We start from the raw sequence: 27,378 nt of genomic DNA on the forward strand, positions 1-27,378 counted from the left end.
TTGCTAATGAACTAAACGCAGTGATTTCCCTTCGGTTGAATTTTCAGTTTTATCTTCCTGTACGACGTCAATTATAGCGTCACGATATAAGTCACTGTGTCAGTTGACGTGGTACAGTAAAGCTAAAATAACGTTTAACTAACGATTATGACGTCATAGCGCCGTTGTCATTGGTCGTTGGTGACACACATTCAAGAACCGCATAAAACGGTAAGGTAAGTCTTTATCAGTTCGTATGAAATAATATGATTCGCGCTTTTATAAAACCAGGCTTAATGTAAGTGCGTAAAGAATCGTCCCAGATTAGCCTGTTCAATTCACACAAGCTAATCAGGAACAACACTTTCCGTAACTATGGAAATTTTCGTCTAAAATAATTCTCTTCTACACGAAACGGTGAATACTTTACACTAATGCATTAAGCCCGTTTTTACCAAAGCGCGACTAATGGATTATATTATGTTATTTGCTATTTTTAATTTGCAAGTATCTCTAACTCTGACCGGCCGCTGCCAAATAAGGGGCTTATCATGTGCTGCTGGTGATTATATGAAATTAACCCATTTATGCCTAGCGTCTAGGAAAAATGCCTTGGCAAACAGCGAAGACCCAGATGAGACGCCGCATGATGCGGCGTCTCATCAGGGTCGGTGCTGTTTGCTTAAAGAATTTCAGTAAGAAATATTCTAAATATAGAAATAAATATACTAGACATCTCTAATTTTGGAAATAAATTGATCCAACTTAAAAGGATTGGGAGAGTCCATTAAGCATAAATTGGTTAAGTGCCGTGGCGCGTTTATCAACAAAGTGGCTTGGTTATAAGAAAAGGGCATGTTGGACACGTACTTTTTAGTGCAAGGAAATGTTTGACACAGAGTTTCTATTGAAAGTAGATGTGTGTCATTTTGTGTTCCGCTCAAACATTGAATGGGCATTAATGGAATTTTTAAAACATCACTCAATTCTGTATATTTCAATCATCCCTGTTCTATTGACACATTTCTAGTTCTAAAATAAAACTCTTTTTTCGAAATCATACAATCAAATTACACCGATAGTAAAGCTCCATATGAAACATATTAGCAAACTCGTTATGTTACAAAGGCTCAATTTCAACTGATCATTTAAGTGGCATAAAAGGATGCTATTTGTTATCAATAACATAACGTTTTGCTGCAATTCGCATGTTTGATTTCAATATTCAGTATTAATTTATATACAATATTAGTCTGCAAAAACTCCTGGTCACCAGCCTTTTGCATTCATGCATACCAGTGAATGTACGTGGTTTTATCATAATATATTATTTCTTGGTCTATTTTAGTATGTTGGAATATGATATTCGCGTCCCGGGTTTCCTGGACCAGCATTTTAATAGATCAACAGTGTCACGTTTATCATCAAAATGGTAACACGCCTTGCGTTGCCCTCTGAAGTTTGACGGACTTAACGGACGGAAATTATGACCCAAAAGACAAACGCTTGCCATGCAGTTGCTGGGGGATTTCACTTTGCGAGTATCTGAGAGGCCAGCAGAATATGGTGCCTTCGGAGTGACTTTTACACATGCGCACAATCAAACCTGATCAAAAAGCATTGTAATAAGCGCTTCCTGCAGTTTCATTTGTTCAAAATTGAAATCTTGGCGTGAAGAAAAGTATTATAGGATATCATCGCAGCTAAAATGGGTGTAGATGACATACGAATAGTAAAGATTAACAATATGCTAAAATTCTAAAATTAGAATCCGTGATATAAATTGCCCATGACAACGGTAGCTGGTCGGACAAACGTTGGTGCCGTGTGTAAATCAGAGTTTATGTACAGGTCATCGCCGAGTCTTCACACCTAATTTATGTACTGACCTGACCCTGTGACCTTTCAGCGGGAATGTTCAATGTTGAGCCAATGTAGGTCAAATTAACCGCCGGCTGCCCGAGTACTCGCCAAAAAATAATATGGTTTACCACCTGCCTTTATGCATCATAGAAATTTAACATCTTTGACACGAATTAACAATCTAAAGTATTTGATCCGCGTCATGCAAAAATGGATCTAATCCCATATGTGGCAAAATATGCTACCCTCTCCGTTAATGAGAACACTAAACCTTGCATGACTTAACCCATTTATGCCTGGCGTCTAGAAAAAAAGGTCTCGGCAAACAGCGTAGACCTAGATGAGACGCCGCATGATGCGGCGTCTCATCTGGGTTTGCACTGATTGCTTAAAGGAATTTCTGTAAAAAATATTCTAAATATAGAAATAAATATACTAGACATCCCTTATTTTGGAAATAAATTGATCCAATTTAGAAGGATGGAAGAGTCCAGTAGGCATTAATGGGTTAATCTGTGAAATGTACGCAATTAACGGTGACCTTGAACTCTTTTACCTGTCAGTTATGTTTAACAGATGTATTAAAGGAGCGGAGATAACATTTAAAACATGAGGGCGGTTCACATTTAACATGCTAAGAAGTATACAAAAGAATGTATGATTTAATTCTTCCATTCGTGTTGATCTGTACGTACGTCTAATTAAAATAGGGAATTCGACGGTCTTTTCCCTCGTGTTTTCGGAATGTCTGGGGCCCATTCTAGACTGTTTACAACCCTGCATTATCATTTTATAGAGATATCTCTCTCCTACTTCTTGTACTGTACTTATACTAAACAGAGTTACATTTTCTTATCTGCTTAAATTCAGCCAGAAGAGAAAAGGAGCTTTGATATTGTATTGCAGTACATCTCAAGAAGTAATTGTGAAATTAGAAAAGAAAAAAATTGTATCAGTCTGTTGACAGACTAGGGCCCATTCCTGCAGTTTATTAAGAGCTGGTTGTTCAAGTTTCCTTCTGTTTTTATATCACTGATATTGCCCGATTGATTTGCTGGAGTGCATATACACAATACGGGAGGGCACAGTGAAAATCTTTCAATAAAGATACAAGGTATATGTACGCAAAACTGTAGTTATAATCTTCAATTTATTTTTATTACCGGTATTGTTAATTTAATATTATCATGTACGCGTGTTAATAAGATAAACACTTCAGTTTATTTGAAACTAAGCCAATGATAATCGAGCAATAAAAACGTATTAAAGCTCGTAGTTTAGAATGAACGCTTTTTCTGGTGTTGTCATTCTTAAAGCACGTTTGGGAAATGTAGCGGTTGATTGGAAATATTAATAGTTAATTTCAAGAAATACGCACCAGCATCAATAGTTGAAGACAATCAATTAGGATATAAAATCATAAATGATACCTAACACCGACAGTGCGTACTATCACAACAAAGCGCCCTAATGCCTATACACGGGATTGACCGGATGTAAGCAAGTTGGAGGGATTACCCACATAATAGGGGCGGCCCTTGGACTCTTAACATTTACTGAGAAATAATTGTGTATACATTTTTATCCATTTTCACAGAACCAATCGTGTTTCGAAGTATAATACAATTCTTTGAAGACTCATATTTGTATATGTGACAAAGATTTTTCGTTCCTCTTAGTATACACAGTGTTGCTTCTTATCATATGCAATATGCAAATATTAGTTTATAAGAAAATGTATAAATATTATTTATGTTAAAAATAACTTGGATTCTTTACCATAAAAAAAATAATTGTACACGTATCTTTATTACTGCCAGTGATTTAAGCTTATAAAAAAATAGGTCAATACAAATATAATATAATATAAAACATTAAGTTAAATATAGGTTGTATTCATATGAAAACAAGATAGATTATTAAATAAATTACTTAGTAACTTACTTTCTACGTGTGAATGATTTTCATTTTGTGGCCATTAGCGTTATCGCTGAACAAAAACGTATGTTTCGAGTCATTTGTTTTGGATTGACGTTAGTCGATGCATGTGATCCGTCCTCCTGCACTGAAAATCATTTAAACTACATATATTTACCATGATATCGTGTATGAAAATAACTTGAAACGGTTTCTGTAATGCAATTAATAATTTATTACGCTTCCCCTTCATCTCCAAAACAACAACAACAATATAAAATTTTATGTCAAACTACAACAACAGTCAAACCGTGAAGTAACGCGATCTCGCTGGAGTATATACGTAATTGTGATGTCGTGAATTTAATGTGTTTTGCTAGCGAATTCTGAATGCCAGAAAATGTCACATTTGTTTGTCTAATTACACAGGTGGAAGTAACGTACCCAGGATATTAAAAAAAAAAAATTTTTTTTTTTTTTTTTAGAAGCCCAATATATTCAATGTAATATATAAAATCATGTTTAATGAGAATTTTTTTTTTTCAAAGAGCCATGAAAAAAAATCCCCACCCTCTGATATTGGAATCATAACAAGGTCATTAACTAGACTTTATTATAGACCTGTCTTCGCGGGCCGCAAAAATGTCAAAAATAGCTTTAATCCAAAGCATCCCTTGATCCTCCTATGGGCAATTGGACAACCTTTCAAAAAAAGTTAACTCACAGACGGTCGAAAACCGAGCAATATTTCGAGTCCGTTTGTCAACCCGAATAAATCTTCTACAGACTTTCAAACAATATTTTTGACTTTTCTCCGCTTATTCGATAGCTCGCGTCCTATTCATTAAAAACAACGAGGCGTGTCACATAATGCATGCATATGCAACCACGAATACCAAAGAGTTCATTCAAATCGACTTCATTGCGATCAAATTTCGGTGTTTTTTGTTTGTCTCTCTCCGAGAAATATTAACAGACGCCATTCAGCTGCTGACAGAACCGTGAATACAACGAATGTTTTCATTGGCCAAGACGTTTACCTGACTGGTACCGTTGTTCGCTGCACTTTATATGGTAAGTTGGGGAAAAAGTCGTCCCGCAATATGACCCCAAGTAAACAAGTTTGAACTGTTCCAAATTTGATTTTTGATGCATGCGTTTGGAATATTGATATTGACGAAAATGAGTAAATATATGACTTGGTAAGTGTTGGTGGAGTTTAGATATTTTATAGCGGTGTGATAAAAGCTTGATACGATGAATTCAGGCTTAAAATTAGACATGTACAAGTACGGTGCATTGCTTTCGTCTTTAACAAAGACCAACTTACTTGCGTTTCACCGTTAAAAACTATATTTATGTACTGTTGGACATGCTTTCGTTACTGAGTATAGTTAATAATATGCACCCTGAATTAAATTTGGAAAATATATGCAAAAAGTAAAGCAATCAAGGAAAAGGAAATGATGTCTGGTGTCATGACTCGTGAATCTGGGGGACAGGGCTTCAAAGTTCAAACCATGAATCGTGGACAACCCGGACCAGAAAAATCGGGCCACATTTATGATATTTATTAATGTAATTGTTTCTGAAATCGGATCATTTGTATGGGCTATAAACATTAATTGTGCGGTGCCATGGGAAAAGGGACGGTCAGGCAAATATGACCAGCTTGAAAGGGCAGTGTGATCAGGATCCCAGACTTCACAAAAGCTCAGACAGTCGGTCTGACAAGATTAAAAAATCTGTCAGATGAACAGAAAACTGTCAGACCAAGCCATTTATATATATTAGATGTTTTCCTGAATTTTACCAGACAGTCGGTCTGACAAGATACTAAAATCTGTCAGACCGAATAAAATTTTGTCAGACATGTATGTTGAACTTACAGCTTTCGCGAAATATGGGTTTTGAGCTGTTCATTATTCAGTCACGCACTGATCTGGATTCAAACTAATCACAAACCCTATAAATATATTATACGCTGGGTAGCTCATACTTGTCGATAGTTGACTACTTTCTTTTGAAAGTGACTACAGTTTGTTCTTACAAGCATTGCCACTGACTGTGTGGTATCAAAAGACAGTGGATTAAAACCTGTCCATTTTACTGTTATAATATAATGTCTTTTAGGTCTGTTTTCCCATGACTCTGTTCAATTATGAATGTGTTATGTTTGATAATGCTCAATAAAATTGTACCTGGGTTGTTCATAAATGAATGGAATTATGTGGTCTAGGTTGTCACATACATGGTCAGGTATCCCTAAATGTGGTATGGGTTGTTCCGGATCTTTTAGTACCAAATCAATAAGTAATATTATGTCACCTTACAATAAATTTGGACTATACAGCTACTTATATACTAAGTTTGGGCCATGAAAATCAAACCTATACAGCTACTAGTTTTCAAGTTACATTAAAGTAACATAAAATATATGAGCAGCATCACAGTAAAAGGGACCTTTAATAAGGCGCTTGTGACCAATTTGGATCCAGACCAGCCTGTGCTTAAAAGCGCAGAATGATGCGGATCCAAACTTTCGCTATTTAGTCAGTGAAACCAAAGATGTTAAGCAAAGAGATTCGATCCAGATCAGCCTGCGCTTGAAATGGCAGACTGGTCGCAATAACCTTAAGATCCATTTTCCTGTTATTGTTCAGGTTGCATGGCTATTGTCAGGGTGGTCATATTAAAAGATATTTATGCTAGGTAGCTTGGTTCTCTTGGGGAATTTTTCTCCAATTTGGGGAAAAACATAATTTTCAGCTTGGGGAATGGGGCCTCGTAACGGCCCCAAATTTTACATAAACAAGGGCTGTTCAATATAAGAATATCTGATATTTCGGAAGTATCACACATTTGGAGACTACACACTGGAATATAGGGAATGAAACACCCTTTTAAATTTCATTTAAATAACATAATAATTATGTCATATAAAGTAACAAAACCTTATAAACTGACTATTGTTTTTATTAATTTTGTCTGAAGCTTTATATTTTTCAAAAAGATAATTATACTATAAGTTATTAAGAACATATTTACTAATAAATTACTAGATCATCATCCATTTCTTTCTTAAATTGTGAGAGGTGAGGAATATTTTTTTTTTAATTTTCAAAACTGAAATAAAGGCATACAAAAGGGTAGTATGAAAACAGTGTATGGTATTAAATTGTGTATTAATAGCAATGGGAATTGTATCAGAAAAATTATTATTTTGAGTGAAAATGCCTTTCTCATCATATTATAATTTTATTTCAAAAATTGATAAAATTGTATGGAAGACATGATAAAATGAAGAAGTGGGGTGATAATCTAGTAATTGATTTTAGCAACATAGTTGATCTACATCTTTGACAAAACCTGCTCTATCGACAAAGAACAACTTTCGCATAATTATATAACACAAAGTAAAATGTACTGATATATGATTCAAACAGAACATAGTGTGCTGCAATATTTTTTCTTAATATAAGAATGAACGAACTGTTTGTTATTACATATGCTATATGAAAAGCATTTCTTTTAAGTAGATAGATAGATATGCTATATTCAAGACAAAAGGCAAAATGCCCATCATTCAAAATATAAAACAATGCAAAGAAATATATAACTGGTTAATTGTGAGGCATGTTACGTCATGTTAGATATCTGTGCATACATATGGTAAATTCAAGATACAGAAACATTTGGTTTTGATAATAAACACGTTTGGAAGTATTTGGAGGAAAAAAGCAACTTTATCTTTTTTAGACCATAGATTGGGTTCTTAAGGAGAAAAATGTTAAATTATAGCTAAATTACATGGAATTATTTATGGAAAATGTTATGATTCCAATATCAGAGGGTGGGGATTTTTTTTCATGGCTCTTTGAAAAAAAAAAATTCTCATTAAACATGATTTTATATATTATATTGAATATATTGGGCTTCTAAAAAAAAAAAAAAAATTTTTTTTTTTTACTATCCTGGGTACGTTACTTCCACCTGTGTCTAATTATTGGTGTTTCAGATTGTGCTATTTCGGCTAAGCTTTTGCATCAAAACTGCTCGTTTTCAATAGGAAACATATTGTGGATGTATAGTTATTTATCATATAATAATACATTTGCAGTGCTCATTATTACAACTCTTGATAATTGTAAATGAACGTATATATTGACAAGGAGTAAAGTGATAAACAATAATAGAAATAAACACGTGCATCAATAAAACTAGTCGTACATGGCGCGCTATGACATTGTTAATACACGTATTGTGATGATTACGTTCATAGAACCTTGTTATATTATTTTAAAAAGTTATCAATTGATGTCACAAGAGACAAACAGCCAACGTTATTTTTACTACCCGTATTTTAATTTACAATTGTTAAATTCATTATAAAGAATGGTTGTCATTCTTAACAATACGGACACACCAGCATCCGCGTGTAGCGCTGACCTGTGTAGGTGTCTTTGACCCTTGCTAACGGTTTCTCAGGGATTGGGTTACTGCGCAGCGAATCAGCGAATGATATATCCATATATTTTGTGTAACAGTATCCGCCGAGATGGCGTAATATCGGGGCTTATCGGCCGCTTGACCTTTTCAACACCTGCTGCGGAAAAACAGCATAAATACACTGGCATTGTTTTAGTTAGGGAGACTGGATCTCGCATAATGTACACGCATGCGCAGAGGAACCTCATAAACGCGGCAAGGAAACGTGTAGTTGATTTGCGTTTACGTTAGTGCCAAACGTGGACGCTATTAAGTGATCGTGAATTTGTTTGTGTCCTGTTTGTAATTAATACATAATAGAATGAAAGAATACATTTTGAAGACGTATTATTAAATGGAACTAAAAATATTGAAATTATCGGAACTAATTGGACGGATTTTGTGTAGTAAGCTTCTGATATCTCTTTATCTGGCTCAACAGACAGCATTGCACGACAAATCGTCGGAAGCATCTCTGATGGTTTGCTTTCGTTATTTATTCATGAGGCGTCTTTCATTTTCAGTAACCAAGGATGTTTATAAACATGTGTACTGTTATATTGGATGATTGTGCTGGAAAACACAAATCGTTGTTAGGATTATATGCAGTGAATTGTGAGTAAACGGCGAAAGAGGTGGAATGTTTTCGGCTAAGAGCTTACATTACACCAAACTTAGTTTCGTTAGGTGTTAGGTGTAAGTATTAAAAAGTGATGTACGGAAAGATGACGTGATATATTAAAACCACGGGCTTGAGTAGGCGTTGGATAATAATAATGATAATAGTAATAATAATAATAACAAGTTTTTTTTAATTATTATTATTATGTAGTATTTTGTACTATATTAGTACTATTATTATCATTATTATTATTATTATTATAACTATTGTTATTATAATAAATATTTTACTAAAAAGTTTTATTTTTATCATTATTATTATTTGTATTATTATTTGTATTTTTTGTTTTTTTAATATCTATTATTACCAGTAGAAGTTATATTAGCAGGTTTTTTTAATTAATAATATTAATACATATATTACAATTATTTAATTATTATAACCGTTTTCATTAATATTTTTGTTATTATGTTAATATTAAACTGACAGTAATTATTATTTTTGTAATATAGTTTTGTTTTATAATTATTACTTTACTTTTTTCATATATTTATGATTTCAATATTAATATTGAAACTTATTACTATGTTAATTAAGTTTTATCATTATTTCAATGGCGTTTATGGTATTCTTATGATTGTTTTTATTATTATTATAGTTATATATTTAATTAAGTTTTTTGTTATTTGTTCGATGAAAAAAAATCAAAAAACATATCGCCCAACGTGGGGCTCGAACCCACGACCCCGAGATTAAGAGTCTCGTGCTCTACCGACTGAGCTAGCCGGGCACATACTGAAAGTTGCAACCACATTATTTACATAGAAAACACAATATCCGGTATAAACACATACAGTATAAAAATAGCATTCTTTCATGATGGTATTTTGTTTATGCGATTCTTGATATCATTTAATTGTATCTAAATAAAATCCCATTCAAAATAGTATTATATCCCATTTAAAAAGACTGAGCAAATAATATCCCATTGTATCAATTAATGCTTATCCGGTACCCATGCTTATCCGAGATATCCATTAGTGCCCTAAACAATAATATTCTTATTATTTTTATAGCTACTTTTACCAAATATATATTAATACAAATATTAAATTTAAATAATAAGTGTGGTGTTTTGTAAATAAAATTGTTCCAAAAATGTAAATCCGGTAAATGACGTACTAGTTAGTGCATCGACCGTACACGAGTTTCTTAATTGATAAAGTACGGCTAATAGTGTTTTATTTGATAACTTTTGACCGTTTGTGCTATTAGATCGTTGAAATTATACAATAAATGATGGTTTGTGAACGGAAAGTAAAATCAAACGACAAAACGCAAAAGATATCGCCCAACGTGGGGCTCGAACCCACGACCCCGAGATTAAGAGTCTCGTGCTCTACCGACTGAGCTAGCCGGGCAAATATACAAAAAGGTACAAATGATGAAGATGCAAATTATATGGTTCTCTGTTGTTTTGACATGCTTGTACCCGGGGTACATGTAAGTAGTACGCGAGCAGACAAATGCCAATCGAGCTCCATTAAGTGTCATATTAAAATCCCTTTAAAAACAGTATTAAATCCCATTTAAAACTATTCAAATAAAATCCCAGTGTATCTATCAATACTAAGCCGAAAAACATTTTGCCGAAAGTAGCCGATATGACATAAGGTTTTGTTGTTTTAGCAATCTTGAATTGCATTGTCTGTAATGTTTATGTGCTTATATTACCCAGAATGATTGCTCTTACGTGGTTAATGTATGTATCTAAAAATATGCTGTAACACGAACTAATTCAAACCAAGACTTACGCAGTTCGATTATAAAAATACTACAAAATACAAGTACATCGTTGTGCCAGGCTGTTAGTTGGGCTCTTTTTCGTACCTTGCAACAATTTGCATAGCCTTCTGTCGTTGTAAATATACCCTATTTTACTAGTAATAGATCTTCATTACCAAATGAAAACACTTTAAAGGAAAGTAACTAAGTACCGTGAGAGTACAAAAACTAAAAAGAGTTGTCGACCTTTACTTGCAGTGGGAATCATAGCCACACTGTCTGTGTAAATTGTAAAATATACTCAAATACATCTACATTCCCAATTAAAACATTTTTTTTTGGAACTGTAACTTAGTAACATTAGAATACAGGGACAATAGAAGAGTTGTCGACCTTTTTTTATTTTTGGAACATTGGTTTCTGTTTGGAACTAAATTTAGTATACTTAAGTCATAAATGAGAGCATTAAACACGAGCTAACTTGGATTCAATTGTCAAAGAACCATTTAAATAATAGTACACCCGTCAGTCGTAAAATCCAATAACATACGCATTATTAACGTCTGCTTACAAAGCGCATCGCACGATTCGATAGTTTCCTTTCATTGAAAAAAATCAATAGAAGAGAATTCTATTATTAAAAGCATTTAATCGACCTCTTAACAACGAGCCGTTGCCATACTATACTTCCGGCAGTGACACGTGATTAGTTTAACCAATCCATATCTGTTTTTCGAAGGTTAAAGGTAACCTTCAAAATGGCGACTGCCGTATTAGCTCCGACAAATTATACAATGTTAAATACAGAAGCACGGGTAAGAATAGATAATATTTAAATTGACTTCAAATGAAATCGCGATTGAATTTTGTGATATGTTTTTCAACTTAAACCCACCTCGATTAACGTTTAATCAATTTCTTTAGCTTGGAGAAGACACAATCGGACCTGGTCTGGCAGACGACTTACAGAAGTTCTATGAGAAAACAGACAATAACAGTGATAAAGAAAAATGTGTGGAATTATTAAATTCAATAAAATTAGGAGAAAGTGTTCAAAGGAATGTTATTCAAAGGCCTTACACTGCTGTGCCTTTTTCTGGTATGTTGGTTATATTTACTAGTTTCACCAGGGGTTCGTGTGCCGTGTTTAACCGTGTATCGGCCAACTCTTACAGTAAGCCTCTAATGTAAACATGTAAAGCAAATGTTAGCTTTACTTTGCTTGTCAATACTCGACGACGGTTTAACTTGTTGAGTGTTTTGTGTTGTGGAGGCGAACCTGAAGATTTAATTCATACTTTAAACTGGGCATATTACTTCTCATGAGGTGTAAGAGACGTTAGGACGTGTATGTGCTTCAACATCAATAAAAGGAAGGCTCTAGACAATATTGCATTAACTACAGTAGATTTTTACAGGCCCGTTGCCAGGGTTTTGAAAAGGGGGGGTGCGAATTTTTGCCATCGACGATTGTTATTGAGCAACGAAGGGGCGAAGTGGGTATGTGCGGGAGGGGATGTCCCCCTCATGCAATCGGGTGGCTTTGGAGGTCCTCCCCCTAGAAAATTTTGAAAATTAAACTTTAACTACTGCATTCTGGTCACTTTTTAACTGTATTTAGAGAGTGAAGTTACAGAGCATTTTTTTAATATGAAATTTCACTTTCATTGACCACACTCAGTGACTGATCGACATGAATATGATATAACATACATGTATTCCCCACCACGTTTTTCAATAACCACCTTTTTGATCAGTCACGGATATACATCATTTTATACGGTGTTTAATCCGACACTAGTATGCGCGCACACACTTTGTTTACATATGCAACAACAAATTTATAGGATGTTAAATCAAACAATAAGAACGGTATAAAATATCATTATTTCTTGGAATCTTGATAAAATTGGCGTGTTTCACCATTCCAACATTCTACCATTCATAAATCGAGCAAATTAAATGGAAATATTTGACTTTTTTCAAAACAATTGTTTGTCTGCTACTATGGATAGTACCAGAGGATTAGCATTGCTCTAAACGTGCTAGTAGTGTATTGTACAACAAACACTGATGAACAAAATTGGGTCTTCTCTAATCTGCATCAATACTAAAAATAAATCAAAAGTGTATGACTGGTTACTTTATTTGTGTTTTAAACTATTTTCAACAATTAAGTAATATTTTTCTAAACGAATTTCAGAAAAATATAGCACTTAAGGCTTCATTAAGACCCTATAACCTCGTACTACTACTGGCCCTATGGTCTAAAAATCCTTTACAATGTATACCAGGACGAAAAAAAAGATGTAATTATTTGCCCATTATATGCTCAAGATCCGTCAAAGTTGATGAACATTTAACGTTAACGTCCACCTGATCATATGTTATAACGTTTTAAATTCATTATAACAACTTTTTGAGTGTAGAACATTCCTAGTGTCAAGTTTGACATAATTAAAACATTGTGGAAAGTTATGTATGTAGAGCAGAACAAATGCCATTTAAGTGTTGTTAAACTATAAAAAAAAAAGCTACATTGCTTTGTAGAAATGATTTGTTTTCTTGTCATTCAACAACAAAATGAGCCTGTCTTGAGCATAGCTGATATTTTTGTTGCTGGAAAACCATTTAGGGAATCCGAAAATGGTTGTACGGGGATATAACAAAAAGACAACGCAGTCTGTCGAAAATGCTGTGCACAATGTGTAATTGTTATAAGTCGTGGCTTCATCATTTTGTAATGATATCTATTAAAGTTATGGCTTTAACAGGCATTAATAACGATGACAAAAGTTACAAAACAATCATCAAGTATCAAATATCTATAAATAAGTATCGATTTTATACGGATAAGAGTGCCAGGTTAATAATTATGCATTATACGGAAAACAAATATCCATTTATAACAAAGATTCCAATTCCATTTTGCGGGGACCGGCTTCCTAGATCTTCTCAAATTTTGCTGTCAAAACCTCTTCAACAATTGTGCGGTTATAAATTGTAAATAAAAATCACGCGCTATCTTGGGAATGACTTTATCGAGGAATTAATTACATGGTGACCTGTCGGTTGCATATTGAATGGGTTCCTGGAAAAATTAAATAACCGTTTCTGCATCAAATAAAGTACTGCAACTTAAAGAACATTTTTTTACTCGTCAAAAAAGATTGGGTGCGAACGCACCCAACGCACTCCCCCCCCCCTCCACTCCCCTAGCTACGGGTATGGTTTACTAAGAAACCCAAAGAAAAAGTAAAGCTAAAACTAAAATGATTACCCACGACTTATTATTCGTATACAAAAAATGCGTGGCTTTGGTATAATTTTGACTGTGAGAAATAAATGATTATTATGAACTACAACATAGATCAAATGACTCTGTTCAAATTTGGTGACGCGTATCATAAGCAGATTAAACTCCTTCATTACCGGTAGTTGACTTTAAATTTAATCCTTTTGCTTTAATAATCTCAGTGCTAGGAGCGTTATCTTTGTCGTATATAAACATATTTTAATAACCTGTCTACATGTTTAAGCGGAAATATAATACTGTATTAGGAATGTTTATGTCATTTACATGCTTAAAGTTATAATCTTATAACATAAAAGAGCACTAATAAAGTGCATACAGACATACGGGCTTATTTGCGATTTTTTTTTTGTTTAAAATTTCCAATCGATTAAGTTATCTTTCTGATTGTCGATTGCCTCGCCTTGAAATGTCTAATCTTTAAAGGTATCTCAACTCTAGTTGCACATCTACTTGATATTTATTTGCTTTAATGATTTACAATAGTTACCCAGACCAAATGTAGCCTTTTGTTGTTCGCTTATCAAAGTTTAGATAAGAAACACAGATTCTAATTTATGGCCGCCATAAATATGAATAAAATCGTTGAATAAAATACAATCAAAGTGATTTAGTCTGATTTACGGTTTAACTTGACTCGATACCATCGTAAAACATCGATGTATGTGCATACATTAATCCCAGGGTTTATTTCATATATACTGTACCGCCTGCGTGATTGTCATCAGTGTTCAACAAGTTTTTGGAGTTCATGAAAATCATGAAACAAGAATCTTTAGGCTAGTATCTTTTATTGTTATTGTTTATAGAAATGTGTGTATTATTTAAATATCGTTTAAGTTGCGTAACATCTAACCGTTCTTACAAAATGATTAAAAAGATTGCATGCTTCCGGGCCATAAGACGGCTGTCTTAATTTTGTAATTCAGACGGAAGTTGTATCGCAGTATACCGACGTCGCGTATTTTCAGTATCACACATATATTTTTCGAAGGCTATATAAAATATAGTTAGTTTATCTTTGTTATCATATTAATGCATTTCTGTTTCTGTGCATGCCGTTAGCAAGATGCAAATAAGTGCGATATTGAACGTTTCCCACAGCCTGGACTAATTGCCTTTCTGATTAACGACGCCGCTATCAGGAATAACACCAATCTGTTATCGTTCATTCAGTCTGCGTTTGAACCATGCCTGTTCGCAGTACAAACAGGAAAAGTCCACAGTGGAAAGCGTTAGGTTGAACAACGCTAAATGTGTATTATGAAATATCGCAAGGTATATCACCCGAAGCGTGGAAAAGCGATACGCTAAATGTGTATTATGAAATATCGCAAGGTATATCACCCGAAGCGTGGGAAAGCGATGCTTATTTTTATTACGCATTATTTATCATATTTTTGTTAGTTAGGTATACATGCTGAACCTGAAATTTCTGATCAAATGGAACTTAAAAGAATATGTGTAGAATATTTATAAACGATTTATTTATTATTGTGGGTAGATACTGATGACATAAAGAAGCAACGTTGTTTTCATATCGTCTTTCATTCTTTAAGGTCGAGATCACGTGAACAATTTTCTGAGCCCCTACCAAACGTCCTACAACCGGGACTACCCCTTGAAACAGCCCATAGACACAGTTGCAGTAAGGTCAGTATATGTACAACTCATTGAAATAAACACTAATTGGTATCAAGTCCATATTACTATACCAAGCTCTTCCCAGATTCTATGTTTTCCTTATCATTATCATCGAAAGCAATCATTTCAAATCAGCATGGAGAATGATGCTTGACTTGGTTGTTCCATAAATCTCATTGCAATCTTTTGCTGGCCTGGACACAGCGTCCGTGATAAGCTTTTGTGATCACCTTTTGTCCGTAGTGCGTCGTCAACATTTAGGTTTCAAACGCTCAGGAGGATACATTAATTGCCCAATAAAACGTAGTCAGAATATTTGCTACAACAAGAGTTCCGCGGTCGGAGATGACCGCATTGAAGCCGGATTTTTGATTTAAATGACAGGAAAGTACCTTTCGTGTTTTTGTCAATGCAATACTTAAATTACTGAAATATTGTTCAAAGGTCAAAATGAAATGTAAGTACTTTTCAAGGCATGAGCAAACCTTGTGTTATGTTTTGAATGCATGCATATACATGAACAACAATAACATTTAAGGTCACAAATATGAACTTGAATTGACAATTAGGAAAGTTTGATCTCAATTTTTTTATTAGCAAATTAGTAAGATATTGTTTGAAGTTTCCATCAATTTCATTATCAAATGTAAGAAAATAAACTTAGATGAAATAATACTATTTATTGTTTTGCTTTCACATACCTACACAGAAATCAAATGAATGACATTGAAATGAGCAGTGGTGATCTTCTAGTACTGGCCAACCTTTATGTCAAGTTTGAAGACTCTAGGTACAAGCATACCAAAGTTATAACATGGAATAAGAACTTTAACATTTTTACCTACCAAAGTTATAAGAACTTTAACATTTTTACATTCAAGGTCACAGTGACCTTGACCTTAGAATGAATGACCTTGAAATGACCAGTGGTCATCTAAGTGTGCTTGCAAACCTTCATGTCAAGTTTGAAGACTCTATGTCCAAGCATACCAAAGTTATAACAATTTTAACATTTTAACATTTAAGGTCACAGTGACCTTGACCTTCAAATGAATGACATTGAAATGACCAGTGGTCATCTTCTAGTACTGGCCAATCTTTATTTCAAGTTTGAAGACTCTAGGTACAAGCATACCAAAGTTATAACATGAAATAAGAACTTTAACATTTTTACATTCAAGGTCACAGTGACCTTGACCTTCAAATGAATGACCTTGAAATGTCCAGTGGTTACTTACTAGTTCTGGCCAACCTTCATGTCAAGTTTCAAGACTCTAGGTCCAAGCATACCAAAGTTATAACAACTTTAACATTTTTACATTCAAGGTCACAGTGACCTTGACCTTCAAATGAATGACCTTGAAATGTCCAGTGGTTACTTACTAGTTCTGGCCAACCTTCATGTCAAGTTTCAAGACTCTAGGTCCAAGCATACCAAAGTTATAACAACTTTAACATTTTTATATTGAAGGTCACAGTGACCTTCACCTTCAAATGAATGACCTTGAAATGACCAGTGGTCATCTGTTTATCCTGGCCAACCTTCATGTCAAGTTTGAAGACTCTAGGTCCAAGCATACCAAAGTTATACCATGAAATAAGAACTTTAACATTTTTACATTCAAGGTCACAGTGACCTTGACCTTCAAATGAATGACCTTGAAATGACCAGTGGTTACTAACTAGTTATGGCCAACCTTCATGTCAAGTTTCAAGACTCTAGGTCCAAGCATACCAAAGTTATAACAACTTTAACATTTTTTATATTGAAGGTCACAGTGACCTTGACCTTCAAATGAATGACCTTGAAATGACCAGTGGTCATCTATTAATCCTGGCCAACCTTAATGTCAAGTTTGAAGACTCTAGGTCCAAGCATACCAAAGTTATACCATGAAATAAGAACTTTAACATTTTCGAGCACGCCGCCACCCCGCCCGCCCCGCCCGCCCGCCCCCCCGCCCGCCCGACAACATCAATCTATAAGCCGAGATTTTTTCGAAAAAAATCCGGCTAAAAACTAGGCTGAACTCTAAACTGGGGCAAGTGAAGTCAAACACTACGGTCACTTTGTAAACTTAAATAAAAGCTTGTTGACTGTATAGAATATGCATGTGTTGCGCAATCATCAGGAAAGCCCAGAAAATGTATTCCAATCGAGAATGGTACAACGGCCAGTTTGAAATTATTTCCAGCTCGTTGAAAAAAATGGTCTGAAAAATAGGTGGGGCAAATATCCTTCTATGACAATAGGTAACACTCTAGAGGTCACAATTATAGACGAGTCTTCATAAAAATTGCTCAGAGCATTTGTCGAAATGGTATCTCGGCGGAGTTCGAAAACGGGACTTGTCCGTTGAAAAAAAGGAGGGCGGTGATGTTTTCTTGATATGGATGTAGTACAGAAAAAATCTCAATGAAACTTTCACATACCATTTAAGCAAATCATATCTCGATCGAGTTATGAACTTTAAATATTTTTTAAAGCTTGTGAACAAAGTCTATACCACATAATATTGTCCAATCTGTAAGGAGTGACAAAAGTTAAGTCATTTGAAAATTCTAAAGAAATAACAATTATAGTCCACCCATCATAAAGCAAGCTAAAACATTCAAAAATGTGTTGTTATGATGTTTGGGATTAGTTTGAACATTAAGATTTGACTAAAAAACAACAAGTGTACCCAATCTGCTCAGAATATCGAATATCCTCAGATTAGCCCTATAGCCCGTGTTTCTTTTGTGTACGTTAACCTAAAAATAAGTTTTAATGAATAGGCATTCAGTGTTTTTGTGAGAGCTCTGTTCTGAACTATCCAAAGGTTGATAACGTACCTATAACCTATAAGTTACGTCTTTTAAGTCCACCGGCAATCGTTTACGTGTATAAAGTCCACTGGCGAACGTTTGCTCATAATAAAAATATACTGTTTTAGTATTGGCACCAGATTTGAGATTTTCACAAATCTGTACAATATGTATTAGTCTTATGTGTAGTCCAGCGTAGGTTGGATATACATTTACGGCCGCTGAGTTCTATAAGTTGTATTTTAATTATAGATTTAGGTCAAACAATCTAACACCCTTTTTTATCCGACAGACCAATGACGTCACACGGTTACCCCCCGCAAGAAGGCCCTGCAGCGGAGACGCACTACAGCGAGGAGTTCCGGAAGAAGCCGACTGCTCGCCCGACCACGCCAATTCGACCCGGGTCAGCGTCCGGAAATAGGGCGAACAACCCGCATCCACCACAAGTATACCACGTGTTGCATGATAATTGATAATGTGATATACTTTAAATAGAGCAGTTCGCAATTGGATTCAATACTCGAAGTAACAAATAATTGAACATAAATAACTATTAGTAAGTATTTGAATTAATACACGACTCCATTAGCAGTTACTTTCATATAGCAAATAAATGTAGAACATACGTGACATGAATACACAGTAATTATTTATGAATACGTCATCACGATTGTGCGTTAATAAGCCGTTTCAGGGCCCAGCATATTCAAGTCGATAAACGGATGCAAAATATTTTAAAGACATTTCTTAAAATTAAAATTTTCTCAAAAGCAGACATAAACAAAAATTAAAATCGAAAATTATCTCTTTAAAAAGAAACACATGTTCGTTTATTGTTACCCAGTCGTTTCTGGTGTGGAAGTTCCCGCGAAACGGCTGGCGCGAGACGGAGGGCGGCCGCTGGTCCGAGGAGCTGACCAATGAAAAGATCGCACAGGTTCACAAGCGCCTCTGCCAGTCCACTTACCAGACGGACTTCTTAGGCACGCCACAGGGTCAGTAGCAGAGCCGCAACCACATCCGATGGACACGTTCTTTTGACCTCTTATTTGAACAAATTTGGGGTCAAACTTGTTGGGTCCGAAATAAACCGCATTGCTCTCCCTCAAAAGTTTCATCCATAATAACTTGTTGTACCCTTTCTTATAGATATACATAATTACTGCTACCCATTATTAAAAACCCTTAAATAGATTTTCATGCTGTCATCATTTGTTTTCATAACTTCCACTGTAATTCTACTTTCCACAAACATTATATCATAACAGGATACGACATGTAAGTCGTCCTCCTTAAACCAAGAATCGACCAGAAAATTCTCCTTTTATGTAGGACCCGTTCCCATTCCCCTGTTGAGCAATTAGTGTCATGCCAGATAAACCCTGCACAGCAATCTATGTCACATGATTCAGTTAGCGCTTAGTGCCAGGTCCGGTTGGTTATAATTAAATATGACAATTAAAAAATAACAATCCGGGCGATTCTATCTGATGTCACGACATGCATTCAAATGGATTTAGTGTCAACACCAAGCTTTTTCTCGCCAACTACTCTCACATTGTTCCCCAATGAACAGAAAATATTTTTCCGCAATAAGATTATTCTGGGTAATCCATGTTTATTTTATGTTGTGTTTCATATCTTTTGTGTCACGACTCGAGATATTCGATGCAATAAATTATGAATTATAATTCTTTTCACACAAACATATTGGACTCCGTTAATTCTGTTTTATTGCATCACATACTTATAATATTGATGTGGCATTTAATGCGGGTCGGAACACTATGGGGGCCTGTTATTTACATTGCATATAATTATTTATTTACAATACGATACATGTTTATCAATAAATGCCAACGTGTAACATGCGTGTTTACGACTACTTAAGTTTATTTATTTTACTCATGTCACACAAGTCTGTCATGCGTCATTGATATCAGAAATGCAGAATATACTGAATGTTAACCCATTTATGCCTAGCGTCTAGAAAAAGGCATTGGCAAACAGCGTAGACCCAGATGAGACGCCGCATTATGCGGCGTCTCATCAGGATCTGCGCTGTTTGCTTAAAGGAATTTCTGTAAAATAAAATTAAATATAGAAATAAATAGACATCCCTTATTTTGGAAATAAATTGATCCAATTTAAATGGATGGGAAAGTCCACTAGGCATAAATGGGTTAATCTTTATTGCTTTAAAGTACACAAGTTTTTGCAATCAAGTGTAACTTAAACCAACTTGTCGTAAGATCTCTGTCTAATGAGACGCAACCTCCGCGTAGAGAAATGACCGGTTCCGAGCATAGCTCTATCATTTCTCTATCGACATGGATGATGGGCGATTCAAATATTGCTGTCATTTTATGCGATTTAAAGAAAAACGGATTAGCCTAAAATAAGAACAAGATAAAACTATACCACCCTCAAAATCTGAAGGAGTTTACCCGTGGATGCATTGTCCACTGTTTCAAACGGAATAGGGGTTACACTGCACGTGGACTTCGTGTATAATAAAATAGTGTATTGTACATGTAGTTTCGGGCCAGGACGGTCCTATTCCATTTGCGTATATACCCCCATCGGTTAACGCTATGCTCGTAACTAGTTTTATTGGTTGTTGTAATGAGCTTTTGGCAAAAAGAAACTGTCCTGACCAAGAATATATTTGCAATAATTCAACTCACAGTTAATGACCCTCTGGTTCGCTGAGCTGTACGTATGTACTCAAAAAAGTTTACAAAGTTACAGCATTCAAGAAGAACTTACTTATAATATATAGATACATGTACATATATATTTTAAGAGATTTGTTGTATTTTTAGCTCACCTGAGTACAACGTGCTCATGGTGAGCTTTTGTGATCGCCTTTGTCCGTCGTCCGTTGTCCGTCGTGCGTTGGCCTTGTTCACTCTCTAGAGGCCACATTTATTGTCCAATCTTCATGAAATTTCGTCAGAAGATTGGTTTCAATGATTTCTTTGATGAGTTCTAAAATGGTTACGTTTGCTTGAAAAACATGGCTGCCAAGGGGCGGGGCATGTTTCCTTATATGGCTATTTATTGCTATAGCAAAATCTTGTTAACACTCTAGAGGCCACATTTATTGTCCGATCCTCATAAAACTTGGTCAGAAGATTCATCCCAATGATATCTTGGACGAGGTTGAAAATGATGTCCGTTGGTTGAAAAACATGGCCGCCAGGGGGCGGGGCATTTTTCCTTATATGGCTATAGTAAAACCTTGTTAACACTCTAGATGCCTAATTTATTTTCCGATCTTCATGAAACTTGTTCAGATGATTTGTCCCAATGATATCTTGGATGAGTTAAAAATGGTAACCTTGGTTTGAAAAACATGGCTGCCAAGGGGCGGGGCATTTTTCCTTGCATGGCTATAAATGGATATGGTAAAATCTTGTTAACTTTATGAAATTTGGTCAGAACATTGGTTTCCTGTGTAGTAAAGTTTGGTTTTATTATGTCAATATTATGTGACTTTAACTGTGTTATGTAATTTTTCATAACACAGACTTTTCATAGTTAACATAACTGTTTTAGTCATTAACACTTATGATAAGCCTTTCAACTAAGAGATAACTGAAAGAAAGACAACATGTGCATGATTTTGCAGTATTTATGCAGTATTTATCTCCCTTGTTTAACCTGGTTCAGTAATCTATTTTTAGTTCTGCTCTGGAATTTTGAGAGATATTTATCATTGATAAATGCACTGTTCTGAGCGAAAATTGACTACTATGCCATTAATCTCTTCTGAACTGTATAAAATAAGCTGTTTGGGCTGATTAAAAATTAGTTATTTTTGTTAAAGCTGCCTTGGTTTTCACTTATAAATAAATTCTTTGAATGTATTTAGGCGTCCCTGACTGAACGCCTTTAGTTAATTGAATTACAACCAGTCAGTATATTCATCCTGACCGGAAATAAGAGTTTGTCAAATAAATATTACCGCATTACATAAGTGCTTACAAACTTGTAACCGTCTTGTGACCGGTTCATTTTCGTAAGCGAAGGAGACCGCACTACCACACCTGGATAGGACAGTTGAGTTCGATAATGGTTTGGATCGGTAAAAAAACATGGCCGCCAGGGGGGGGGGGGGGCTTTTTCCTTATATTTATATAGTAAAAAAGCTTGTGAACACTCTAGAAGTCACATGTTTTGCCTAATCATCATGAAATTTTACCAAACATTAGTTATGTGGATGTCTCGGACGAGTTTGAAAATGGTCGTGATCAGTGAATAAACATGGCCGTCAATGAGTGGGGCAGTTTTCTTTATATGTATATAGTGACAACATGTGAACAGTCTAGAAGACACATTTTTTTCCCAATCTTATGAAATTTTGACATATCTTGGAAGAGTTAAAAAAATGGTTCAGGTCTGTTAAAAAACATGGCCGCCAAGGGGCCATTTGTTGTTCATTCTTCCTGATACTTGGTTAGAACATTTGTTCCATTGATATCTTGGGCCGCAAAGAACAGGTCATTTCTTTTTATCTCAGGTGAGCGACTTTGGGCCTTTCAGGCCCTCTTGTTTAATGATACAAGTAACCTTAATAGTATTCAAATATTTGTTGAAAAAATAAAGTTATTTCTATCAAAATGTATAACTTGTAATACAAAATGAGACTGAAATACTTTATTCATGTCGCTTATATCAGGCTTCCAGCTTAAGTCTGCGTACAACCTGCCTCCCGACTGGAAGGAGAACATTCCGTACACCCTGGACTCCGTGCAGCGCTACTGCTACCAAAACAGCACCAACCCCAGCGAGCTGCAGCTGCCCAACACGCGCTATGGCAGCAACCGGAAGAAGCAGATTGCGGCGTCCGGAACCAGTGGGAACCTGTTTCTTTGTCATGTTTACTATATAACATTGGGTCGCCCCGGTAGTTAAACGACCAGTTCGTAGTATTTAAGAATCTTGCATGGTTTTGCACAAGTTTCATTGTTAACTGCGTCACGGAACCATTACCTTACTAAATAGTTTTTTTGAGTAATATATCAAAACAATCATTAGACTATGTTCGTTTGCTTTTACTTTCCTTCTTATATTACGCGATTGTCAGTGTTAAACTCCTCAGAACATTAACTACCCAAAAGAAATTCAAAATATTAAAGCAACCTGAAATGTAAAAGCAGAAGAAAAGTATGATTCGAGCTTTTTACCCCATAAACAAAGTTTTAGCAGTTTGTTGTTTAAACTGATATCACCAGTTGCCATTCATACACATCTTAATATCATGTCGCCATTGTTTTGTCTCAACAGTTCCCACGGCGTCCAGTCGTCACAATCACATTCGGAACCGCACAACTTACGACCGCCATTACAATGACAACTCAGGGGCGGTGGTACAACAGGTGCGAGATCTCAGTCACAAACTGGGAGCAGAGGCGCTGCGGAAGTACTACGAGCACGCTTCCGGCGAAGGTGTCTTTTTTATTGGTCGATAAAATCAGTGCGTTGTAGTTCATACATAATTGTTCCGTCGTCCGTCCATCGGCGTCAACATTTACATTGTTAACACTCTAGATGACACATTTATAGTACAATCTTTAAGAAACTTGGTCACAACACGAGTCCCAATTATATCTTGGACAAGTTCGAAAATGGTTCCTGTTGGTTGAAAAACATGGCATCCAGGAAGCGTGGTTGTTTTCCTGATATGGCTATAGTAAACCCTTGTTAAAACTCTAGAGGTCATATTTATTGTCTTATTATCATAAAACTTAGCCAGAACATAAGTTTTCACGATATATTTGATGAGTTTGAAGATGGTGCTGGTCTGTTGAAAAACATGGCCACGAGGAGGCGGGACATTTTTCCTTATATGGCTTTAGTAAAACCTTGTTAACACTCTACAAGTCACATGTTAACTTTAATCTTCATAAAATGTGGTCAAAACATTTGTTCTAATAATATCCGGGCTGAGTACGAAAATGGTTCCGGTCCGTTAAAAAACATGTATGCCTGGGGCAGAGCATTATAAGCTCACCTGGGCACAAAGTGCTCTTGGTGAGCTTTTGTGATCCCCTTTTGTCCGTCGTGCGGCGTCAACATTTGCCTTGTTAACACTTTAGAGGGCACATTTATTGCCCGATCTTCATTAAACTTTGTCAGAAGATATGTGCCTATTAAATCTTGGACGAGTTCAAAATTGGTTCCGGTTGGGTGAAAAACATGGTCGCCAGGTGGCGGAGCATTTTTCCTTTAATTGGCTATAGTAAAACCTTGTTACAACTCTAGATGTCACATTCATTGTCCAATCTTCCTAAAATTTGGTTAGAAGATTTGTACCTATGATATCTTGGACAAGTTCGAACGTGGTTCCGGTTGGTTTAAAAAACATGGGCGCCAGGGGGCGGGGAATTTTTCCGTATATGGTTATAGTAAAACCTTGTTATCACTCTAGATGCCATATTTATAGTCCGATCATCATGAAACATGGTCAGAAGATTTGTCCCCATGATACCTTGGAAGAATTCGAAAAAGGTTCCGGTTGGTTGAAAAACACGGCCGCCAGGGGGCAGGGAATTTTTCCTTATATGGCTTTAGTAAAACCTTGTTAACACTCTGGATGCCACATTTATAGTCCGATCATCATAAAACTTGGTCAGAAGATTGGTCCCCGTGATATCTTGAAAGAATTCGAAAATGGTTCGGGTTGGTTGAAAAATATGGCCGACAGGGGGCGGGGAATTTTTCCTGATATGGCTAAAGTAAAAACTTGTTAACTGTCTAAAAGTTACTTTTATAGTTAACACTTCATGAAACTTGGTCAGAACATGTGTTCTTAATACAAATGTATATCTTGGACTTCACATTCTAGTAATAGGTCAGTTCATAGGTAGCTCAGGTGATCGACTTTGGGCCATTTAGGCCCTCTTGTTCGGATTAGTTTAGTTCATTTGGGTCTCATGTGAGCGCCATTGGGCCCATGGTCGTCTTGTTAAAGTTTATTTACCACGTTAAATAATGAATCCTGTTCCGAAGATATTTGTCTTCTGGTTAAAAAATATCAATATTAGCAACTACACCAAATACGTGCAATTAAGCAGAATTGATAGCTATTATGAAGCGCACGTAGACTTTTGCTTGTGAAATGTTACATATGTGGTTTTCGTTCACTAAGAGGCTTGCTGCTTTCAGTTATTTTACAACCCCACTCTATATCACGTTTCAGACCGCTCAATGGCAAAGAACCTGTTGGAGGCCTACTCAGGGCGCCGCGTCCCAGCCACCCCGCAGCAGTCACCACAGCCTCCCATGGTCGCGAGGCCGCCGTCTGGGGCGCCGCCCGTCGTAATGAGGCCCACAACGGGTCGCCTGGCGCTCCATATGGTGAACAAGCCCGTGTCGCCTGTAAGCACGCCGACGAGCACGCCGGTGTCGACTCCGTATGTGCCACTTCCGGCCGCTAAGGACCCCCGTGCCAGCCAGCTCTCGTTTCACGTGTACAGCCCCACCCAGATGATTGAGCAGGGTTACTTTTAATTAAATACTGACTTGGCAATACATCTTAATGCGTTTCGACGTTTAGAAACAATGGAACATTCCTGTAAGGCACAATAATAGCTCAGTATCTAGTAAATAATTGAAAATACTTATTGCAAATAGATTTGAAACTTTGTGCATCGTTATTGATTTGTACATGTATAATGATTATATTTTAAATGAAGATACTATAAAATTGTTATTTTACTTATCTAGTCCTATTTCAACTTAGTAATACATGTTTCTAAACCAGAGGCTTTTTGCATTTATTTTACACAATAATGTGTCTGCCCCATGTTAATTTACTACAAAATCAATTTGAATGTGTACATGTTTTCCTCGCTGAAACATTATTAATGCGTGCAATGATATTTGATCACTTTGTTTCTACAATGATACTAATTATATGCCTTTTACACATGTATGGTATGGCTTACGTAGAGAGCGGACTGCTGCTTCATGTTTTGAGTTCTAGCTAGCTTTCAGATACCTTTAATAACTTGTCTTTGGAAACTCAGGCAATCGTCCTCACCTGTTTTCTCCAATCACTCAATTATTTCACTCCAATAACTCGACAAAAATTTAATATTATGACTAGACTCAATAAACTCTATTGATTGTGGCCTAAATAAGTAAATGACCATCGCTATCGGCTCCAAATGTTTCATAACTGTTGAAATTGCATTCACTACTCGAGGAAACACGACGCGATATTGTGCATTGTGTGAAGAGGGTTATAGTCCATAATGTACGTATACGAAACGTAATCCGTCTTTGAATGAAAAATTAGCCATGTAAGTTTTCAAACATAAGAGTTTGCTGTAATTACATTTACATTCCGTCCAACATAACCCAATTCATTATTTAATCTGTATCTGTGCTTTGTAACCATTTAACTGATTGTAATTATTTAATCAATTATTTATATATTGTAACAATTATGTTAGTCATTCGAACAATTGTATCTGTTTTTGCTGTTATAAATGCTTTGATAGGTATAGTTAATGTTTTGTTATGTTTTGTTTTCAATTCTGTGATAGATATAGCTGGACGTTGTGTCTTTTCAATGCTAAAGAGTTTTGTTTTGTGTTGTATTTTTTATTTAAAATTAAATAAATTATTGAACCAGTGCCTAACTTGACGCTTGCTTGTTAATTAAATAACCCCCACCCACCCCCTAAACACAAACAACTTTTTGACACAATTACTGCCGCCACCCACCCCACCCCAACATTCACGCGAACAAAAATGAGGAGTTTACATAAATGTGTCCATCATTACTAATCCAATAAATATACTCAGAGTTATACATAAAACCATTTTAAATTAGAGTACATCTGACATGGTTATGTGAAGTTAATACAACACGTGCACGCTCAACCCTCTTTAAATTTACAGTTTTACAGGTTCTTTTACAAGCTGTAACTTTAATTTTAAA

At 35.6% G+C, this 27,378-nt stretch overlaps 3 protein-coding genes, 1 long non-coding RNA gene and 2 other non-coding genes across 9 annotated transcripts in view; 3 read left to right on the forward strand and 3 right to left on the reverse strand.

The window, feature by feature from the left end:
* LOC127879036 (uncharacterized) overlaps positions 1-27,378 on the forward strand; it is a 465,202-nt gene that overhangs the window by 418,280 nt on the left and 19,544 nt on the right. The window lies entirely within an intron of this gene.
* The window catches only part of LOC127879042 (uncharacterized), a 484,339-nt gene that overhangs the window by 236,057 nt on the left and 220,904 nt on the right, over positions 1-27,378 (forward strand). The window lies entirely within an intron of this gene.
* LOC127879031 (testis-expressed protein 26-like) lies at positions 126-27,076 on the forward strand. Of its 4 annotated transcripts, XM_052425621.1 has the most exons (8): positions 11,354-11,469; positions 11,579-11,753; positions 15,527-15,620; positions 18,712-18,868; positions 19,267-19,417; positions 23,107-23,283; positions 23,715-23,876; positions 25,630-27,076. In XM_052425621.1, exons 1-8 carry the CDS (start codon positions 11,413-11,415, stop codon positions 25,938-25,940), a joined length of 1,284 nt encoding a protein of 427 aa, XP_052281581.1. In that variant the 5' UTR covers positions 11,354-11,412; the 3' UTR covers positions 25,941-27,076. The 4 variants fall into 4 exon arrangements, with proteins under 4 accessions (XP_052281583.1, XP_052281584.1, XP_052281581.1 ...); XM_052425623.1 differs by lacking the exons at positions 11,354-11,469; positions 11,579-11,753 and adding an exon at positions 126-215; XM_052425624.1 differs by lacking the exons at positions 11,354-11,469; positions 11,579-11,753 and adding an exon at positions 141-210.
* On the reverse strand, positions 9,587-9,659 carry Trnak-cuu (transfer RNA lysine (anticodon CUU)). Its single transcript has one exon. It is a non-coding gene; the product is annotated as a tRNA-Lys (tRNA).
* On the reverse strand, positions 10,218-10,290 carry Trnak-cuu (transfer RNA lysine (anticodon CUU)). The gene has a single exon. It is a non-coding gene; the product is annotated as a tRNA-Lys (tRNA).
* On the reverse strand, positions 16,182-17,530 carry LOC127879048 (uncharacterized). Its single transcript, XR_008048893.1, has 2 exons — positions 17,401-17,530; positions 16,182-17,099 (listed from the first exon to the last, which is right to left on the reverse strand). It is a non-coding gene; the product is annotated as an uncharacterized LOC127879048 (long non-coding RNA).

The sequence above is a fragment of the Dreissena polymorpha genome, chromosome 4, assembly GCF_020536995.1.
Source record: "Dreissena polymorpha isolate Duluth1 chromosome 4, UMN_Dpol_1.0, whole genome shotgun sequence".
NCBI classification, from domain to species: Eukaryota; Metazoa; Mollusca; class Bivalvia; order Myida; family Dreissenidae; genus Dreissena; species Dreissena polymorpha.

Excerpts from the sequence above, each read along its gene's own strand:
- LOC127879031 (XM_052425621.1), top strand. The coding sequence starts at position 11,413 with ATGGCGACTGCCGTATTAGCTCCGACAAATTATACAATGTTAAATACA. Across the intron at positions 18,869-19,266 it reads ACAACCCGCATCCACCACAA|TCGTTTCTGGTGTGGAAGTT; the intron begins GTATACCACGTG and ends ATTGTTACCCAG. Across the intron at positions 23,284-23,714 it reads GATTGCGGCGTCCGGAACCA|TTCCCACGGCGTCCAGTCGT; the intron begins GTGGGAACCTGT and ends TTGTCTCAACAG.